Source organism: Vipera berus (assembly GCF_964194415.1).
Source record: "Vipera berus genome assembly, chromosome: 2".
NCBI lineage: Eukaryota > Metazoa > Chordata > Lepidosauria > Squamata > Viperidae > Vipera > Vipera berus.
The window spans coordinates 16254548-16274515 of NC_138203.1; the positions used below are offsets into that span (position 1 = coordinate 16254548).

The 19968-nt window shown below is 40.0% G+C and overlaps 1 protein-coding gene across 5 annotated transcripts in view; it reads left to right on the top strand.

Moving 5' to 3' along the window:
* Nucleotides 1-19968, top strand: part of NEDD4L (NEDD4 like E3 ubiquitin protein ligase) — a gene marked incomplete at its 5' end in the record, with an annotated part of 305674 nt that overhangs the window by 128913 nt on the left and 156793 nt on the right. For 4 of the 5 annotated variants that reach the window (XM_081320525.1, XM_081320526.1, XM_081320527.1 and 1 more), the window contains 2 exons: nt 16328-16409; nt 18194-18232. In XM_081320525.1, the coding sequence (XP_081176651.1) occupies nt 16328-16409; nt 18194-18232 (121 nt within the window). Of the gene's footprint in view, nt 1-1996; nt 2419-16327; nt 16410-18193; nt 18233-19968 lie in introns of those variants that run through there. The other variant, XM_081320518.1, reaches the window with a different exon arrangement.

The following is a 19968-nucleotide window of genomic DNA, read 5'->3' on the forward strand; positions in this document are numbered from 1 at the left end:
ACAGTATTTTCTCTTACGTGTGAATCTGTAGGAGCATATGTTACAGTATGTTCACAGTAACTTTGCAAAGAGCCCAGAATCTAGGCATGTTAAATCACATTGTGAATGAGCACATTCTTGTGATGTTCCCTCTTGCTCTGCTTTCCCTTGTGAGGCAAAGGTTTGCATTATTACCAACCACGTTTATGATTCATGGTGCTCCAATAAGCCAAGAACAAACTTTGTTTCAGTATTGCTTAAATCCATGGGTTATTAAAGATCAGTCCTTGATTTGAACATAATGCTACAAGCCTATTGAATTGATCCCTGTGCAAACAACAAGGCTGCACGTACATTCCCATTCTCTATTCACCAGTATGTTTGTCTTAAGTAACATACAGATGCCACGTCATTCTCTACCTTCATAAATCATCTCTGCCTTACTGGGAAGGTTTTGTAGGGAATCCCTTTAATCATGGCTCAGTTCTGAGGACAATTGTCACCCACTTCTCTACAGGGGTGTCTGGTTATCTGTTACTATGTTATAACCTCTAAGTCACAACTACCTTGCAGTGTAGATTTACCATAGAGCGTGAGGTTCCCCAACTTCATACTCTAACCTAGAGGTCCCGTGGCATCTTGGCTCACCCCTTACACCGGTGCTAGCTGAGCCGCGAATCTTGTGCCGGTGCTAGCTGAGCCGCGAGCCTTGCACTGGCGCTAGGAGAGCCACGAGCTGAGAGCTTCTCACCAGCACTAGGAAAGCCGTGAGCCTTTCACGTCTCACTGGCGCTAGGCGAGCCGCAAGCCCCTTACACCGGCGCTAGCTGAGCCGCGAATCTTGTGCTGGTGCTAGCTGAGCTGCGAGCCTCGCATTGGCACTAGGAGAGCCGCGAGCTGTGAGCTTCTCGCCAGCACTAGGAAAGCCACGAGCCTTTCATGTCTCACCGGTGCTAGGCGAGCCGCGAGCCTCTCACCGGTGCTAGGCAAGCTGCGTGCCAGCGCCAGAAGCCCCATTTGCGGACCACGCATGTTCATGGCCCTGTTCGTGTGCACGTACACGCACCCACATTTGCATGTGTGTGCATGCACACACAAGTTGCCTGTCCCTCCCTTTCCCATCGGGCCTCAGACCCAGAAAGGTTGGCAAGCCCTGCTCTAACCCAGGTTTTCTCAACCTTGGCAACTTTGTAAGATATGAGGACTTCAGCTACTAGACTTCTCCAGCCAGCATACTGGGATTTGAAGGTAGTTCCAAATCAGGTAGTTCTTGACTTACGATCATAATGGTTGCACGTCATGGTGGTTGTTAAATGAGGCACTCTTGTTATGGCCTCACTTAGTGACCACAATCCGTTCTACCGCCTTTATGTCTCGGGGTGGAGGAGGATACTCTGGGAGGCCTAGTGAAGGCCCAGGCCCACACTGCAGCACTACCCCAGTTCTTATGTGGCTTGTCCTGGGCCTCCCCATGCCCTTTGCCTTCAGGAAAGAGAATTGGGCAACTCGCCCCAAACCCTTCCTCTCCCTCATGGATTCTGTGTGGCGCCATGCTGAAAACAGGCGCCCTTCTTTTTGCAGCCTGCAGATTGCAGGAAAATCACACGGCAGTTCTACAGAAAAGGGATGTCGACTGAGGTACAATGGGGACAGGAGGGTATCGGACCCAGTGGGGTGAGAAGCAGAACCAAGGCCTTCCACAACCCAACAGGGTTGGGATGGGGGGGGCGGAAGATAAGGCCAAGCAGATTGCCGAGTTCCTGAATTTCATTCATGTGACCATGGGGGTGCTGCAGCGGCCATAACCTTGGGTACAGGTCTTAAGCCCCTTCGTTCAGTGCTGTTGTAATTTCAAACAGTTACTGAACAAACAGTCATAAGTCGAGGACCACCTGTATCTGAAAGCCGCCGTGGTTGAAAATCACTGCTCTAACCCTTAGCTCTAGGTAACGCTGGAACCCCTTTCAGCCCTGTAAACCTTTCTCCTGCCTCCTGCCCCTTCTCGTGTTTCCTTTCTGATGGGGAAGGCCCATTTGTTCCGGCTTGCTCTGGCCCTGTGGCTGGAGGGTTTTAACAAGCACTTGCTGAGGGCGCCTAGTTGGGGAAGTCTGACTGTAAATTACTACCTTGCCTGGTGGAGGCAGCAAAAGGTGGGGCCTGATAGGTGCTTCCTTAAAGCTTCCTTCACGCAGACAGGCATTGCTGTCTTCCCTGTGAGTCATCCTCATTAGAGCTTGCAGCTCCTTGAATTCCAGCTCAGCAGTGCGAGGGAGTCTTGGAAGATTTCTAAGAGAGTGGTGGAGGTGTGCCTTCTGTTCTTTAGTGTCTAAAAAAGAACATACATAAGGAAATTGTTTGGAAGGATCTCCTTCCCAGCTGGAAGAGGAAGGCGGCTGCATGGTTCCTGGATCCAGGGTAGCTCTGGGTGGAAGGAGGAAGGTAAGCAGAAAAGAAATCTTTGCCGATTCCTTCTCTCCTCAGGGAGAATTTGCACTGTATTAATTGACTTGCTTCCACCTTGTGCTGCAGGCCTGCTGCTGAAGCTCCTCCGTGGAAGCGAATGTGTTGTTGTTTACTCCCTCATCAGCATTGTGGTATTTGTCTCTTTAGGAGTGTACTCAAAGCAGAGAATATCTAATTAAAGGTAGGCCACAAGAGAGGTTTAGAGAGCAGAAAATGGACATGGTGGAACTAACTGCTGGGGATTGAAGGTGATGCAAAGGTTTAAAGAGAGACGTTAAAGGGGTTCCTTTAACAGATCAGTCTGTCTCTTCTTCCTTTTCTGCTTCCTGTATTATTTATTATTCATTCTTCCTGTTAAGAATCTCCAAAGAATTGGTTGCACAGTTCTAGGAAGCCCTGGCAATACTGCACACACCTCTTGTGGTTTTCAACATCTGTCCCTTCTGGTAGGGTTGCCCTAATTTTGTCTTTGAATACGTTTATAAAGCAGGCAGTTTTGGTATCTGTAGGCCTCATCTTCCTTTAAAGTCATCTGGTGATCTGTCTAAATTATCAATCCGATGTGCCTATTATACAAATAAAATAATGCCTCCTTAAGTAACACCAGCTGCCTGCAATTAGTGCAGGTTCGAGTCCCACCAGGCTCAAGGTTGACTCAGCCTTCCATCCTTCCGAGGTAGGTAAAATGAGGACCCAGATTGTTGGGGGCAATTAAGCTGACTTTGTAATAATGCCGCTTGGGGTGTGTGTGAAAGCCCTAATAAGCAGGCATATACATAGAATGAAGGCTACTGCTAAGCTTGTAAGCCGCCCTGAGTCTTCGGAGAAGGGCGGGATATAAATGGAATTAAAATAAAATAAAATAAATAAAATAAAGTGAGTCAGTTTAAAAGTTATATAATGAAAAACTTGTTTCTTTGCTTGGAACTTCCTGCTAGGCAAATGTTACAGGAAGACAAGGCAGGTTGGTCTTCTGAAAAGAATAATGATAATTATTCTCTCTGCTTTTGTATGTATGCCTCTTCAGTCCTGTACCTAGTTCATTCTGTGTTGCTCTCTCCCAGTGTAAACAGTAAAATACATTTTTCAAAGCTTTTTTTTAAAAAAACAAAAACAAAACTCTGGTCATTTTAAAATAACTTTGTGTTCCCTTGTGGCCCTGTAATCTCTTGCAGAAATGCTATGCAAAATGAGATTCCAAAGACAGCTACCCCTTTGTATTGGTTACAGGATCTGGAAAATACTTCATTCTTTGCCCTTTTTAATTGATAATCTTGGATTTACCTTTCCTCTTTGTCTATGTTCTGCTTCAACTCACCAGGCATTATGGTCGAGCTTTTGGCTACTGTTTTTTGGCCAAATATTAATAATAATAATAATAATAATAATAATAATAATAATAATAATAATAATAATAAGAAGAAGAAGAAGAAGAAGAAGAAGAAGAAGAAGAAGAAGAAGAAGAAGAAGAAGAAGAAGAAGAAGAAGAAGAAGAAGAAGAAGAAGAAGAAGAAGAAGTTGGAAGGGACCTAGTCATCTAGTCCAATCCCCTGCTCAGGCAGGAAACCCTATACCATTTCAGGCAAATGGCTGGCCAGTCTCTTCTTAAAAACCTCCAGTGTTGGAGCATTCACCACCTCTGGAGGCAGGTTGTTCCACTGGTTAATTGTTCTAACTGTCAGGAAGTTTCTCCTTAGTTCTAGGTTGCTTCTCTCCTTGATTAGTTTCCATCCGTTGCTTCTTGTCCTGCTTCTTGTCCATATTTGTTATATGTAGATTAGATTTGATCCTTGAGTTCAGCCAGGCTGTTAGTCTTTTTGCTTACGCTGTGAGTTCAGGAAATTGTAATCTGCAGTTCAAAGTGAATGCTTAAAGGGAACAAGTTTCTGCACTAGGTACTTGGATAAACAGCCTGCACTATTTTTATGCTGATAGATATCTGTACTCTTGAACATTTCAACACCCATGTTTCTATTCTGGGAGAAGCCACACCCAGGAAGAAAAAAAGGACCAAATGTTTTCGTTCTTTCTATTCAAAATGCTGATTGGCCATCACCTCTGCTAAGAAGACCATGAAGATTTATTGAAAGACAAAAGGTGAATTCAGCATCACTCAAGTTACAAGTTTCTGAAAACTAGTAAGCAGAATGTCCAATATGAATGAGGGATTGAAACATTTAGAAATCAGGATTCAAAATATGATTTTTTTTCCTGTTAATGAATTCACTGCCATTGCCTATTGGAGTGTCAGATTTTCCATCTTTAATTTAAACCAGGGGTCTCCAACCTTGGCAACTTTAAGCCTTGTGGACTTCAGCTCCCAGAATTTCTTAGCCATTGGCAAGGGAACTCTGGGACTTGAAGTCCACAAGTCTTAGAAGTTGGAGACCCCTGTTTTAAATTATTTAAATGCAGGACTCCATAAGCCCTTTCAGTCAGACCAATATTGAGAAGTATACAATTATACAAATCCATAATTTGGGTTATAAATAAACAGAAAAATATACCAGCAGCATATCAGAAATAATAACAAGAAAGAAATTGAAAGATTATGGCATAAACCAGCTGTGATGATACCAGTGGTTATTGATACACTAGGTACCCTATCAAAAAATTTTTTGGATGGCATTGACAAAAATTCAAACTGTCAATTGCAAAAGGCTACAGATCTTGCTTGGATCTGTACTTAAACTATGCAAATACATTATGACATCCTAGGTTCTTGGGAAGAACTTGATGCATATGAAAGCCAACAGGAGACAAAGAACGAGCAGCTATAACTTCACATGTTTGTATATGTAATAATATCTGAGCATATTGTTGGTATTTTTGTTATTAAAATTTATTATGGCCACCCACTCCAAAACTATCATTAAAACTGAAAAGTTCAAAAGAATTGGACAAACATAAATTAGCAGTAGCATTTAGACTTATATACCGCTCCATAGTGCTTGACAGTATTCTCTAAGTAGTTTACAAATGTGAGAATATTGCCCCCAACAATCTGGGTCCTCATTTTACTGACTTCAGAAGATGGAAGGCTGAGTCAAACTTGAGCCAGCCAGGATCAAACTCCACAGTTCACCATGCATAAACCAGTAATCTGAACATTTCAAACAAAAAAAATCATATCATTCTGCAAAAGAATATTCATAACAACCCATCCTCAAGACTTGATAGGACAACCAAGTCTTTATAGACTTTCTGGAAGTTGGGGGCCATTTGAACATCTGGAGAGACATTACAGCTAGTCCTCGACTTACAACCATTCCATTTATTGACCATTCAAAGTAACAACGGCACTGAAAAAGTGACATGGCTATTTTTCACACTTACGGCTATTGCAGCATCCCCATGGTCATGTGGTAAAAATTCGGACGCTTGCCAGCTGACACATATTTGTGATGTTTGCAGTGCCCCAGGATCATGCGATCACCTTTTGCGACTTTCTAACAAGCAAAGTCAATGGGAAAGCCAAATTCACTTAACAGACTTTGCTACTAACTTAGCCACTGGAGTGATTTACGTAACAACTGTGTCTAGAAATGTTGTAAAAAGGGGCAAAATTCACTTGACAACTGTCTTGCTCAGCAACAAAAATGTGGGGCTCAACTGTGCTTGTAAGTGGAAGACTACCTGAATTCCAGAGAGAGGGGAAATTACTAGAAAGGCATGCTTCTGTGAATAACTCTTTAATTGAGGGACCATGGAGAATGTGTGCTGCATTAGGTCTTATATTGCTGAGAGATGTTGATCCCAAGATACCCAAGGCCCTTAACCATTAAAAGGTGACAACTAGCAGCTTGGATTGCCTCCCCAAAGAAAGTTGGAGGTCAACCATAGGACATGCTCTCTTTCTTCCTGAGTCCGTTTCCTTGCTTATCAGAATCATTCAGGGGCATCAAACCACCAGTCTGCAGTTTGAACAGTTTTGTTTTTCCCCCCTATTGGGATAAAACAGGTACCAAGATCACTACAGATAGTAGCTATGACAAAGGAGGAAATAGGATGAAGGAAGTCAGCCCTCAGCTATCTTTACTCCTGACCATGCAAGCTTTTTTTTTTTAAGATGGGACAGTATTCCCATGCTGCGGTGGCTTTTGGGTTTGGGTATCTCAGGACACGGTGGCTCAGTGGGTTAGGATGCTGAGCTTGTCGATCAGAAGGTCGGCAGTTTGGAGGGTCGAATCCCAGTAACAGAGTGAGCGCCTGTTACTCGTCCCAGCTTCTGCCAACCTAGCAGTTCGAAAGCACGTAAAAATGCAAGTAGAAAAATAGGGACCAGTACGGTGGGAAGGTAACAGCGTTCCGTGCGCCTTTGGCGTCTAGTCATGCTGGCCACATGACCACGGAGATGTCCTCGGACAAGCACTGGCTCTTCGGCTTTGAAACGGAGATGAGCACCGGCCCCTAGAGTTGGAAACGACTAGCACGCATGCGTGGGGGAAACTTTACCTTTACCTATCTCAGGAAAGCATTTCTAGCAAGGGAACGGAGGGAATTTTTTTGTAGATTTACATGCTGAGCAGCTTTCAATTGTTGCGCTGTTGTCAGCTTTGCATGGTAGTTGAGACAAGAAGCACGCCCAGATGAACTGATCCTACTTGAGTGTAAGGATATGTTAACAGAATTTTGCAAGGCTGAAAGTATTCCTCCCTCCCTCTTTTTTTTTTTTTTAGTCTCTGGAAAACTAGGGAGAGTCCCTTCTGAAATGTTTCTCATGCTTTTCTGTGATGGAATATTGTCTGGATTCCCAGAAGGCAGGGAATCCAAATTTCCCCTCTGAGTTGCGGCTTATCAGAAAGTTGCCTATGCAGCCGGTCTTTCTCCTCTCTCTCCCAAGGTCATTTCTGCTTTCTGCGTACCATTACAACTGTGGATAAAGGAAACTATAGATTGGGATCTATACAGACAGGACCTGTACCAACAGGACAATCTAAGGTTTAGAAATTAGCCGTTAGCCAATTAAGCTGGAAGGAGGGGAGGGCATATTAGATAAAGGAAGCAAGAGGTTATCTTCCCTAAGAAGCTAAAAAAAACCCATAGTTTTCATGAACCAGTTTTCAGTTTAAAATAAGTTTTCAGATGAAACAGCATGACTAACCTTTGCCTATGGAACTCCCAGTCACAGTATAACCCAGGGGTAGGCAACCTCGGCTCTTTTATGACTCATGGACTTCAACTCCCAGAATTCCTGAGCCAGCACTCACTTATTCCTCCATCTTGGGACAAGATCTTTGACCCAAGTTAATATCTGCCACAGGACTTGTATTATCTGTACAGTTGAAGCTGATACCCTTTAACAGTTTCCACCAGTCACCGCTCTCTGACTTATAAAAACCTCAGTAACTTGGTTTCATTATATAAATGTGATGGGGTTAATATATTTCATAACTTTTTCAGTGCATAGTAAAGTTCCTCTGAAACTTGTCATTTCCATCATTGTCATTGTCATTTATTATATTGCTCAATGATAATATTCCCCAGACAGTGTGTAGTCGATCCAATTCCCCCCCCCCCCAAATAAACAGTATTAAAACAATAGGAATAGTTATAATGAGAGCACCACATATTTGTAACTGTTTGCACTGTTACAAAACCCGCAAAGTTCTAAAATAACTGAAGTGGATCATAAAAAGCCTGGGAAAATGAAAGTCTTCAGCTGGTACGTTCCCCCAAAACAATGTATGCTTCAGGCGTGCCTCTCTGCAGAACGGGTTCTGAAGATGGAGCACCACTATGGAAAAAGTTAGTTAGTGGACTTGGAGACCCCAGGGTGATACAGAGCCCGTCAGGTGGCTTGTCTGATTGTTGCCGCCTGGGATTGTGGATGAGGGTTTATTGGATTTTGCGTCTGGGTTTTTATTCCTATAAGATGCCCAGAGTTGGGTGGCCATTTTCTTAATAAATAAATAAATAAAAATAAATAAAGGGAACAGGAAGGGTGGATCTTGACACTACAGCTACTGTAGTAGGAGATAAAATTGTTGCTAGTGAGAAGACTAAGATGAAAGTGACTTTGGATGATCTTGAAAAAAGATAACCAGCAACTTTCACTCTGTTTTTTGTTCTTTAAGAGAGGGCCACTGATCCAAGAAGACAAATGTTTTGTGGGATGATTGCTTCAGAATATCAGTGTGGAGATTACTGCTGAACTAATTTGCTTACTGTGCCAATTATGTTGAGAGTGGGGCTCCCTATGGCTAATCAGATGGCAGTCTTATCTCAAGTCAGCTTTCCTTCTACTGGGAACAATGTTATATAAGGACTAATTATTTAGGAAAGAAGAGATAAACTGGTTCATGCTGATGGGGCAGTTGCTTGCTAATGCAAATCTTCCAGGTTAATGCAGTGGTGGAGGAATGTGACTGGGTTGTAAACTTGGACCTGACAAACTCTAAAAATAGAATGTTCTTTTAAGCAACAGAGCAAATTAGTCACTAGTGAATGTTGCTCGTAGCTTATAGTGACATCAGGCACGTTTAACTGGGTGATTATTTCCCAGGGCAGTTGTACTTGTACTCCTGTATTCCATTCCCGTCATGAGGGGGCCTGTAGAATTTGAATCATTTTCTGTACAAACCTTTAATTTTGTCTCTTATTGCTCCTGATGGTCATGAAATCATGTAAAAGGTTTACAACCTCATTACATAATAGGTAGTGCTTGGGTTATTACAGTTCATTTAGTGACGGTTCAAAGTAGCAGTGGCACTGGGGAAAAAAGTGACTTATGACCAATTTTTATATTATGGCCGTTGCAGTATCCCTGTGATCATGTGGTCAAAATTTGGATGCCAGATTAACTTAACAACCATGTTACTAAGTTAACAACTGCAGTGATTCAATTAACAGATGAGTCAAGAAAAGTCATAAAATGGTGCAAAATTCACTTAACAAATGTTTTACTTAGCAACAGAAATTGTGGCCTCAATTGTGGTTGTAGGTCGAGGACTACCTGATCATTTGTGAGTAAGAATTCAAGTGAGAACACTGGGTTGATTTGCTTGATATTTGTTTTCTTGGCTGTCTAAAACATTTCTCAGGAGTCTTCTCCAACATCAAAGTTCAAAAGCATAAATACTTTTCCTATCCTCCTTCAATGTCCACACATGCATTGTAAGTGGTTAAAATAAACCACTGAGATTTTACCTAAACATGCAAGGAATTTTGTTTTTATGCAGCCTAGCTAGTCTCTTATGCCCTGAAGTCAGGCATGAAAGAAAAAATACACTTAGTTTCATGAGAAGACTGGGAAAACTAAAAAAAATAAAATTTAATCCTGCTTGATTAAATGTTTCCCGTGTTGTACAGGGCTAGTGGCCGCTTTCTGTCTATACTTAGGCATTATGTTAGCTTTTGCGATTCTCCAGAGAGTGTAGCTTAAATGGTCCACCACCCTATCACCCCAAAATAATTTATTTTGCTACCTTTCAATGGAGATAGGCTATGAGTGATTAAACTTCCTTAGATGGCTTACAGTAAAGGTTAGAGATGTAGTGGGTTAAAGTTGAACTAGAACACAATTTTATTGATGGGGAGTTTTGCGAGTGAAATCCCAATCTACCTGGAGGGCACCATTTTGGGGAACGTTGAGTAGAACCATGGAGTTTTAGGCTCATGAACTCCAGAATACATAACATACTTTCTGCAATGGGGCCAATCTTCATGTCTACCAATCTAGCTCACAGAATTATGAGAACAGAAAGAGGAGAAAAACAGCGTGTATATTTGTGGGGGGAAATAATGGTAAATAATAGATGGATGAAGGTATATAATACATTCAAAGGTAGTAGTCAGGAATGAGATCTTCTGACTCATGAAACATTCTTTAATTCAGTCATTTAAACAGAATCAGATTTTTAAAAGGATGTACTTAAATATATTTCCAGATTCAAGTTGTTTTATTATTAAAAATTGAAGTCTTTTCTTTCATCTCCTCCTTCACTTTCTCTCAGCTCACTTCACCTCACAGGGTGGTGGTTATGGGAAAAATAGGAGGAGGAAGGAGTACAATGTGTGTTCACCATCTTGAATTATTTATATAAATGATAAATGCAGGATATAAATTAAAAAAGTTTAAAAAAATCGTGAAAGAAAATGTGTGCATTCTAATTAAGAAATGTACGGCAAAGAGTTAGTTGTCTGTTGATTTCCAAAATCACGCAATATTTCAGTGTCATGGTTACAAAAATATTCTAAAATATTCCTGTTGTTCCTAAAATTTAAAATTCAGTGCAGCAGCTTTCCAAATATGAAATATAACTGTAATTTGCATACCAAGTAGCTTCAGTCAGCAGTCAGAATTTAAAAGGGGCAAAAACCTATTTTGAAACTATTAAATATTTTCTCTGTGTGCAAGTATTTCCTTTCTAATAACTTATCTGTTTTGCATCTACTTTTTTTTTTGCTGTTCTCAAGTTGAAATCATAGAAATTCAAGAGAATGAAATCCCTCAGCTTGCTTGTTAGATCTAAATAGCTGAGCAGCATTTGGCCTGGCAGCAAGTATAAATTTGATAAATAAAACATACATTGAAAAATCATTCCGGCTATTTAAACTGCCATGTGTTCAGGTAAACTCAGCCTGGAACAACTAAGTATATTAATGTATATGTAGCAACTAAGGGGGTCAGCCATAATTCTGTAAGATCCTGATTTGAATTTCACCTCAAAGGTTGTTTCAAACCAAATCAAATTTCATGGTTCCATCGTGCCCTTATCAATGCCAAGCCAAAATAAACTTAACTTTTTTAGGGTTGCTATTAAGGAGGGACGCGGTGGCTCAGTGGGTTAGGATGCTGAGCTTGTCGATCAGAAGGTTGGCAGTTTGGTGGGTCGAATTCCGAGTGCCGCGTAACAGAGTGAGCTCCTGTTACTCGTCCCAGCTTCTGCCAACCTAGCAGTTCGAAAGCACGTAAAAATGCAAGTAGAAAAATAGGGACCACTACGGTGGGAAGGTAAGAGCGTTCCGTGCGCCTTTGGCGTCTAGTCATGCTGGCCACATGACCACGGAGACGTCCTCGGACAAGCGCTGGCTCTCGGCTTTGAAACGGAGATGAGCACCGGCCCATAGAGTTGGAAACGACTAGCATGCATGTGCAGGGGAACCTTTACCTTTTTATTAAGGATGAGAAGATCATGTGGAATTTGCTGCTGCAGATGGTAGCCAAAACATCTGGCAAAGAAAAGAAAATAAGAAAAGTTTGCTGTAAGAAACTTTTTTTCCTTGAACTTGATAGTATGTATTTACATTTTGGGGACTTGCTAAACCTCCATTATAAATATACATTAAAACAGATTTTCTCTTATGGGGCAGCTCCATAAAATGCTTATTTAATGACTGGCAGCTCAGTTAGCAGTCTTAGATCAACTCATTCATCCTACATGACACTTAAACTATCCATATTGATGGATTTTTCTTTAACTTTTCCGTGCCTTCTGTACAAGATGAACTGCAAATCAGTACAGATAAATCACTATTACATAACTATTTAAATATACTGGTATATTAGTCATGGCCCAATGTTTGAAACTTACATAACTTTGAGATAAAGGGATGCTCATAGAGAGATTTTCCAGCATTAAGAGAAGCCTCTTTAAAACACATATTTCATTTATTTATTTAATCAAATTTCCATGACTGGCCATCTCATTGCAAGGTAACTCTGGGTGGCATATAACAAAAACCAATTAAGGCAATTAAATAATCATAAGTACAGCCAAGATTGTGAGAGGGTTAATTAAAATCTCATATGTGCACAACCAATACAGGGGCTTTTTCCCATCAGGGGATCCTCAAATTTGATTGAAAAATAAAATGTTTTTGAGCTTTCCAGAAGGCCATAAGGGTTGAGGCTGATCTCACTTCAGGGGGATGATGTTTTAGAGATTTACACAACAGCAGAAAAGGCTTGACTCTTGAGTTCCATCAAATAGGATATTTTAGTTGCAGTATGCCACTCCTGCTGGACCTGATGAGATGAGTAGAAGTAATCAGGAAGAGGCAGCCCCTCAGGTAGCCTGGTTCATGCAACATAGGGCTTTAAAGATCAAAAATAGCACCTTGAATTTGGAAAGAAACCAGAAAGTGGTGCTGCTCATGGAGTTGAGTAACATGTCCTTCTAGCAACAACCATAATTGCCCCTGCTGTTGAATTTTGTATCTGCTGGATAACGCTTCAAGGGCAGCCCATTGTAGAGTATGTTACAGTAGTCCATTGAGAAAATGGCTAGGGTACAGATAATTGAATTCTCTTCATAAATAATTACTCAATTTGGCTAAAGTATGCAGAATAATAGGTTGTGTTTTTTTTTAAAAAAATCTATCCTAGCTGTGGAATAATTGCCTAAGGTCTTCTAGGTGTTTAACAACTATTGCCAGAACCCCAATCTAGAAAGAAGAAGAATGGAAGTTCTTAAGAAGTGTATTTCAGTGATTTCTGGAGGACCACGTCCTAGCTGGCTCCTTTAATATATATTTCATCATATATTGTGTATCAGGCACTCAAACAAAAATATGTTTTGTTTTTGTATGACATTGATCTCCATTAGGGCTCCCAGATCTGGTCATCAAAATATGGGTGAGTGCTACAGTAGTTGGCAGCAAAGAGGTACAGAAATCTGTTGTCAAGACCACAGTCACTAAACCATGAGACCCTACACTGCCCAACAGCTATGGGCCATGAAAACCTATAGCAATAGATACAGAAAAGTTAAACTATTTTGTTGCCATCCAGAGGTTCTCCAGAGTTTTGTAACCCAGTTCTAATAGTTCTGGACTCCAGTATCAATATTATATGGTAGAATTATATGCTGAAATAACCAAGTATGTATTTCTTTGGTTTTGCTTTCCTTTCCTTTCCTTTATTTTACTGTTTTTTATTTCACTTTTATTACTTCGTAAGTAACTCAAGGTAGCAAACGTACATAATATTCCTTCCTCATCCTATTTTCCCTACAACAACAACAACAACCTGAGAGGTAGATTGGGATGAGACAGATTGAGTGGCCCCAAATTACCCAGTCAGATTTCATCCTTAAGGTTAGACTAGAACTCACAGTCTCCTGGTTTCTAAGCTAGCACCTTAACCGCTATACCAAGCTTGGCTCTGTATCTATAACATTTCTCTCAGAGCACCTGAGACTTTATTACATTTTTAAAAGATACATAGGAAAGAATGGGGAAAAGAAAAATAAGCAAATTTAGTTGCCAGCTCACCCATAGTTTCTACAATAAAGTTATATAATCTGAGTAGAAGCCATGCTAAACAATTTGCAATTCTCTCCTTAGAGAGAAAAGATTACTTTCAATTAGACATCTTCAATAAATGCAACATGAAAAGAAAATCTTGAGCCAGAAATGTTGGACTCAGTTCATCTGTCATGTACAGAATCTCTTAAATGAATTATTTAGGTCCACTTCAGTATAATTTAAGGCCTGGTATCATAATAGAGACAGGTCCTATCCATCACCCTGATGGTCATCAACCATTGACAACCAAGTGTGATTGATTCTACTAACCCAGCATTGCTCAAGCTTGGGAACTTTGAGATGAGTGGACTTCTATTCCCAGAATTCCCCAGCCTGCCATGCTTGCTGGGGAATTCTGAGAGTTGAAGTCCACCCATTTTATAATTGTCAGGATTGGGAAACTCTTATCCATTTAATCAGTGGGAGGGGGTAGAATTTAAAGCATTGGTTTAGGACAGGGGTAGGCAACCTCGGCTCTTTTATGACTCATGGACTTCAACTCTCAGAATTCCTGAGACAGCTTGGCTGGCTCAGGAATTCTGGGAGTTGAAGTCCATGAGTCATAAAAGAGCCGAGGTTGCCTACCCCTTGTTTAGGATCAGCTTCAACTGTACAGATAATACAAGTCCTGCGGCAGATATTAACTTGGGTCAAAGATCTTGTCCCAAGATGGAGGAATAAGTGAGTGCAATTTCATCCATCATCTTCATAACATTATATGTGATGAGTTAGCCCTATGCTTTGAGAAGCAAGGATCATCGCCCATTCTTCTTAACATAGAAGGATGTTAAGATAAACAGGTCAGGAACATTCAGCTAACAGCTTTGTTCACCCACCATCATAACAAGATATTTAACCAAGATCATAAATTAGTCAGCTGATGAACAATGAGATGTGGCCAGTTATGACTGATTAGGTTCAGATGTAGTCTGGATTTTATTTAGCATGTTTTGTAAACCTAGCCAAGAATGATTTGTTCAGCAAACTATGATTAAAGGCAACTTGATGTGTAAACCCAACTATTTTGTTGGCTTACTCAACAGTTATTGGGATATTTTTGCTTACAAACTACTACTCTGTTCATTGCAAAGACTTCAAACTCTGGACTTCTGTAGCAACATAACTGTAGGGGCGTTAAGATAGAAATAAGAAATATGCTTCTTGATTTCTAGCTACTGTACTGCAACTTACAAAGCCAAGGGGAAGTAAATACATTCTGTGAGTTAGAGCCGTGTTTCTGAGCTGATGTCATTCTGTCAATCCATGAATATTAAATCCCAGGAGGACCATTTTTTCTCTTTCACTCCAAATGTGTCAGCTCCTCTTTGAATCCTGCCTGCCAAGCGGGCTCCCTGCTTTGTGAGAAAAGTCAAAGCAGAGGTCTGCTGGGTAATATATTAGAATGACTTTACAGAGGAACAAAGCTGTATTTTAGGAAGCTTTCCAGAATGTTGCTTGGTGAAAGAGGTTCAGAGCTGAGAACAGGATTCTCTGGAATGCTGGGATGAATTGAGGTAGATGCCTCTCTACACACAAAAGGCAGCTAATTGGATTTGTCAGTTGTAAGAAAATTAAAAATTGTTCTCATGCATTATGCAGAACAGCAGGTTGAAGTTGATTAATAAGCCTGTCAAAATCTGTAAGTGTTGATGGGGATGGTTATAAAAAGGTCCAAGTTGCAAAGAGAGTAACTTGTCAAATACAAAAAAATACAATACAATTCCAATGAGCAGAGAAGCCTTACAGCGAAAGATCCAACTTGAACTAAAGAGGAATTTCCTGTGAGAACTATTAAGCAATGGAACAGCTAAAGTTATGTGTGCTCCCTGACTGGAGATTTCCAAGAATGGTTTGGATAGTCATTTGCCAGAATTGTATTTATTTACTTGTGAGATTTGTATGATGCCCAACTCACTGTCATGTGACTCTGGGTAGCTTACAATCTGATAAAACAATATTATAAAAGATTAAAATGGTAGAAGAGTAAATATGACATTAAAATTGCCAGGAAAAAAAGCTAAAATAGGGGAATATACAATGGAGCGGAGGTGGGATATTCTGTTTAATCCAGTAACCACCTCCAGGATGACTTCCATCCAGGCCCCAGGCCAAGAAGACTCATACCGGTGCATCAAATTTTTGTGGTGCATGAGGTGAAGGGTGGCTGAGGCTAGAAAACATTTTCAGTTATGTCACCTGTTCTTTGGACAGGTTTTCTCTAGAAATTAGAGTGATCCACCCAGTAGTGGACTTCCAGAAGCCAAAAAAAAGCTGAGCTCTTCCACAGGGCCTCTTCACCATCATCATTTGGTCTTCAGGGTGATTTTTGCTATTACTCTTGCTGTTGGTTTTGATTTGTTGAGTTGTTCTGGGCTCTGATGTTAAGCAGAGAGTTGTAGAGAATTTTTTAAATTGTGTGCATACATGTTTGTGCTCATGGCCGTTTTGTCATGCTTGTTTTTATTTTCACCATGGTAGATGTTCTATTTTATTTATTTATTTTCTTGCAAGCCTTGGGGAGTTGAACTGGTTTCAACTATACAATATAAATTGCATAAGTGTATAAATACAACAACTTGACAATAAGCAAATTAAATTATGTAATGTGATGTTAATGGCAGTTTTTCTGTTGCAGTGATCCGTATGTGAAACTTTCATTGTATGTAGCAGATGAAAACCGAGAACTTGCCCTGGTGCAAACAAAAACTATTAAAAAAGTAAGTAGAAGTAATAAGCATGCATTTGAAAATATATATTTCTCATGTTTCAAAAAGGGCCATTATTTATAGCCTGAGAGCCAGTTTGGTCTAGTGCAGGGGTGTCAAACTGCCGACCCACAGGCTGGATGCGTCATGCCGAAACCACACCCACTCCATTGCCGGCAATGGAAAAAAAGTCTCAATACGTTGTGACACATCACATGACGTTGCGAGTTTGACACCCCTGGTCTAGTGGTTAAAGCTTTAGGCTAGACACCAGGAGATCATGCGTTCCAGATTTGCCTTAGGCATGAAAGCTGACTGGGTGACTTTGGACCAGTCACGCTCTCTCAACCCAATGCACCTAACAAGTTTGCTGTTGTGGGGAAAATAGGAGGAAGAAGGAGTATTATATACATTGGCCACCTTGAATTATTTATAAAAATAACAAAGATGGGATATAAATAAATAATAACAATACCCAAGAATTCCATAAAGCTGGAATCGCCTTTGAAAAAGTCTTATTACAAACCCACCAGTTGGTCTGCTAGACCCTAATGATCATTTGTTGAATAGAAAATCTAGGCTTATCAGAAATCCAGAGGGGGGCAGTAGATGGCAGAAAAGTGTTAAGAGTTTTGTGTATCTTTGCTGCCCTCTGGTGGTGCTTTGAATTTTTGCATGTCTAAATCTGGCAGCGTTAGCACAGCCCTTGTAGCAGTTGCTCACTAATAATATTTCATCGGCATGGTGCGAGAAAACTATCAGTGATTCAGAACATTGTATTTCAGTCTCACACAAAGAAAACATGTAACATTATTTCTGATACAGCATCACTGAATATTAGGCTAAAGTTCACATTTTAGTCACTATAGTTTTTAATAGTCTAGATTCAAGATCAGTTAAGGATCCCCTGACATGCTAATTTATACATATCTATAAAAATATGCTTTGTTTCATTTCTCTTGCACGTCAGAAAGAAAACAATTATGAATATTAGGGCTTTGTTAATGTTGGTATTCTCTCAGGTTAATTATCAAACCTAGTTTATCAGGTTTGTTTGTTCTGTTCCTGGCCTTTAAAAATGTATAAAGGATTGTTATTTCACAAGGATCATTATCCACCCATTTTCTTTTTATTCTCTTCCTCATGATGCTGTTACTATTTAGGGAAAAATATAAATTGAGATTTTTTTTCATGCTTTTAAAAAATGAGGTTTTTTTTTGTTTATAAGATAAAAGGTTTTTCTAATAAGCTCTCTCAGGTACTCTCAATGCATTAATTGATAGTACAGTTAAATAAGATTATTGAACCATATTTTGAAATGGTATTCCTTTCCTTTTTTAGAGTAGGGAGTATATGCTTGTGCAAATAACGTGACTGGGGGGATCTTTCTACTGGCATATTCTTCACCATATCCTCCAGTAACTTCCCCAGTGACAGGCTGAAGAATTTTTAATAATGAAATATTTAACTCTCTTTATTAAGACATCTCTGCTCAGGTCATCACTGATCAGCTCTCACTGTGTAGTTCCTAATAATAGTGGCGTCTATTTCTGGTTTATCCTACTTCACATGGCCTCCCACAAGTAGTTTGCTTAGCAAATGAATTTGAAGCCTTTTGATAACAATGTCTTTATTGCTGATGAAAGCTATGCCGGTGATTTTTCTTCCTTCCTTCCTCCCTCCCTCTCCCTCTCTCTCTCTCTCTTGTGTTGTAATTCACCACAAATTGTAGTGTATATTTACAGCATTTTCTAAAGGGTTGTGTTACTAAAATTTCCACCTCTTTTTTTTTACAGACTCTAAATCCAAAATGGAACGAGGAATTTTATTTTAGAGTAAGTTTTGATTTTAAGAATTTTTACTCTATGTTGAATGTTGTTCAATAATACTTGTGTACCAGTTATTTGACAAAATCCCCCCACCTAATACGTTTTGTGGTCTGTTTAGATAGTCTAAGAAACAGCTCTGGATGGTAGCCAGAATGTTATAGCTTTCCCATTGTCTTAGTTTTAACTGGAGCAAAGGGATGAAGAAAAGATAAACAGTAGAGGTGGAGAAAAAGATTAGAATAAAGGCAACCATGTTTGGTTAAAAAGAGCCAGATCCTAATGTGCAAGTTGCTATTTAGGTTAATGAACCAGGTTTTAAGAAGTTGAAAACTGCTAGATTAGCGTTTCTTTTTTATTTACAGAGAGGAGACCTGAAATTGTATGTGCGTGAGAAAGAACCCAGACTTTAACCAGATCTAAAGTTCCAAATCTTTAACTAAAAATCTTTCAGATTTGTTGTGTCTCTCCTTTGAGCCACTTTCTGGTTAATCATAGCCTGATCTCTCAAGAGCTTATGCAAGCAAGGTTGAGTACATTGTTAGAGATTGTTCAGAAGGGATACCTACTCTCGGGTGATAGACAGGAATACTTTGAAGAGTTGTATCTTACAAAGGTGTAAGAGTTTTGGCAACACAGCTTGCTACATGGGTCTCTCAAACTTTGATGATAATCATGGTGGTAGTTATAGGAAACTCTCTAGTTGTAATCTCTGGGGTATTAAATTGAAAAAGACTGCTAGCCTTTATCAGTGGCAAGAGTAGTTGAACTGTTACTGGGCAGTGGTGTGCTTCCTGGAGAGCTGGCTTAAGTGTGGCAAGCCAATAAGCCATCACGTACTTTCAAGGTATTGGATAACCGAGACTCCTCTTGCCAATCCCTGATAGTTTCAAATAAGATCAAGAATTTCCAATCCTAGTCATACTGCTCTAATCTTAGTTTGCTTGGCTAGAAATGAACATTATAAATAGGGGACTGTTTAGCTCCACGCCTGCACCCTTCTGCCCATCTCTTTGTAGTTGTATTTGTGGCAGTGTAGCCTGTATCCTTAAAAACAAAAGCATATGAAAGAAACCAGGATGCAATGTCCTGCAAGATACACATAGGAAATTGCTTCATACCAAGTCAGCCCACTGTAGCAATATCTGCACTTTCTCTCCAAGGATGATGCCTTTTTTCAGGCTTTATTTTTCCCCCCTTGCTTTGGATGGAAATATTTGGGACAGAGTCTGAGATGTGTATAGTTTTACTATGACTACCACCAAGTGTGTTCCCCATTATTCGAATGCCTTTTGTGTTCTCATTTCACTTAAACAAAACCAGTGGGAGATAGAGAATGTTAATTTATAACATTTATAACTTACAGTGCTTTTGGTAATCTATAAAACATATTCACGCTGGTGCCTTCTAATTTTACATTACAGTACCTACCGGTATGTAAACTGCAGCTTTTGGAGTAGCATGCTTGATTTCCTAATCTACTAGATTAATATATTCTTAATTAATAGATTAAGAGAAGAAAGAGAGAGTATTGGGCTACAAAATAGCTCAAAGCATCTAGGTCATGCCCAAATGTGCCACAAAACATTATTGCTTTTGACATACATGATCCAGATTCTTACTATGTGTTAGTGGGGACATAATACAATCCCAGTCATATTTCCATATACTCACGATTTCATGATTGTCAATTCTCGCTCTTTGTATTACTTCTTTTGTATCCCCCAAATTATACAGTATGCTTA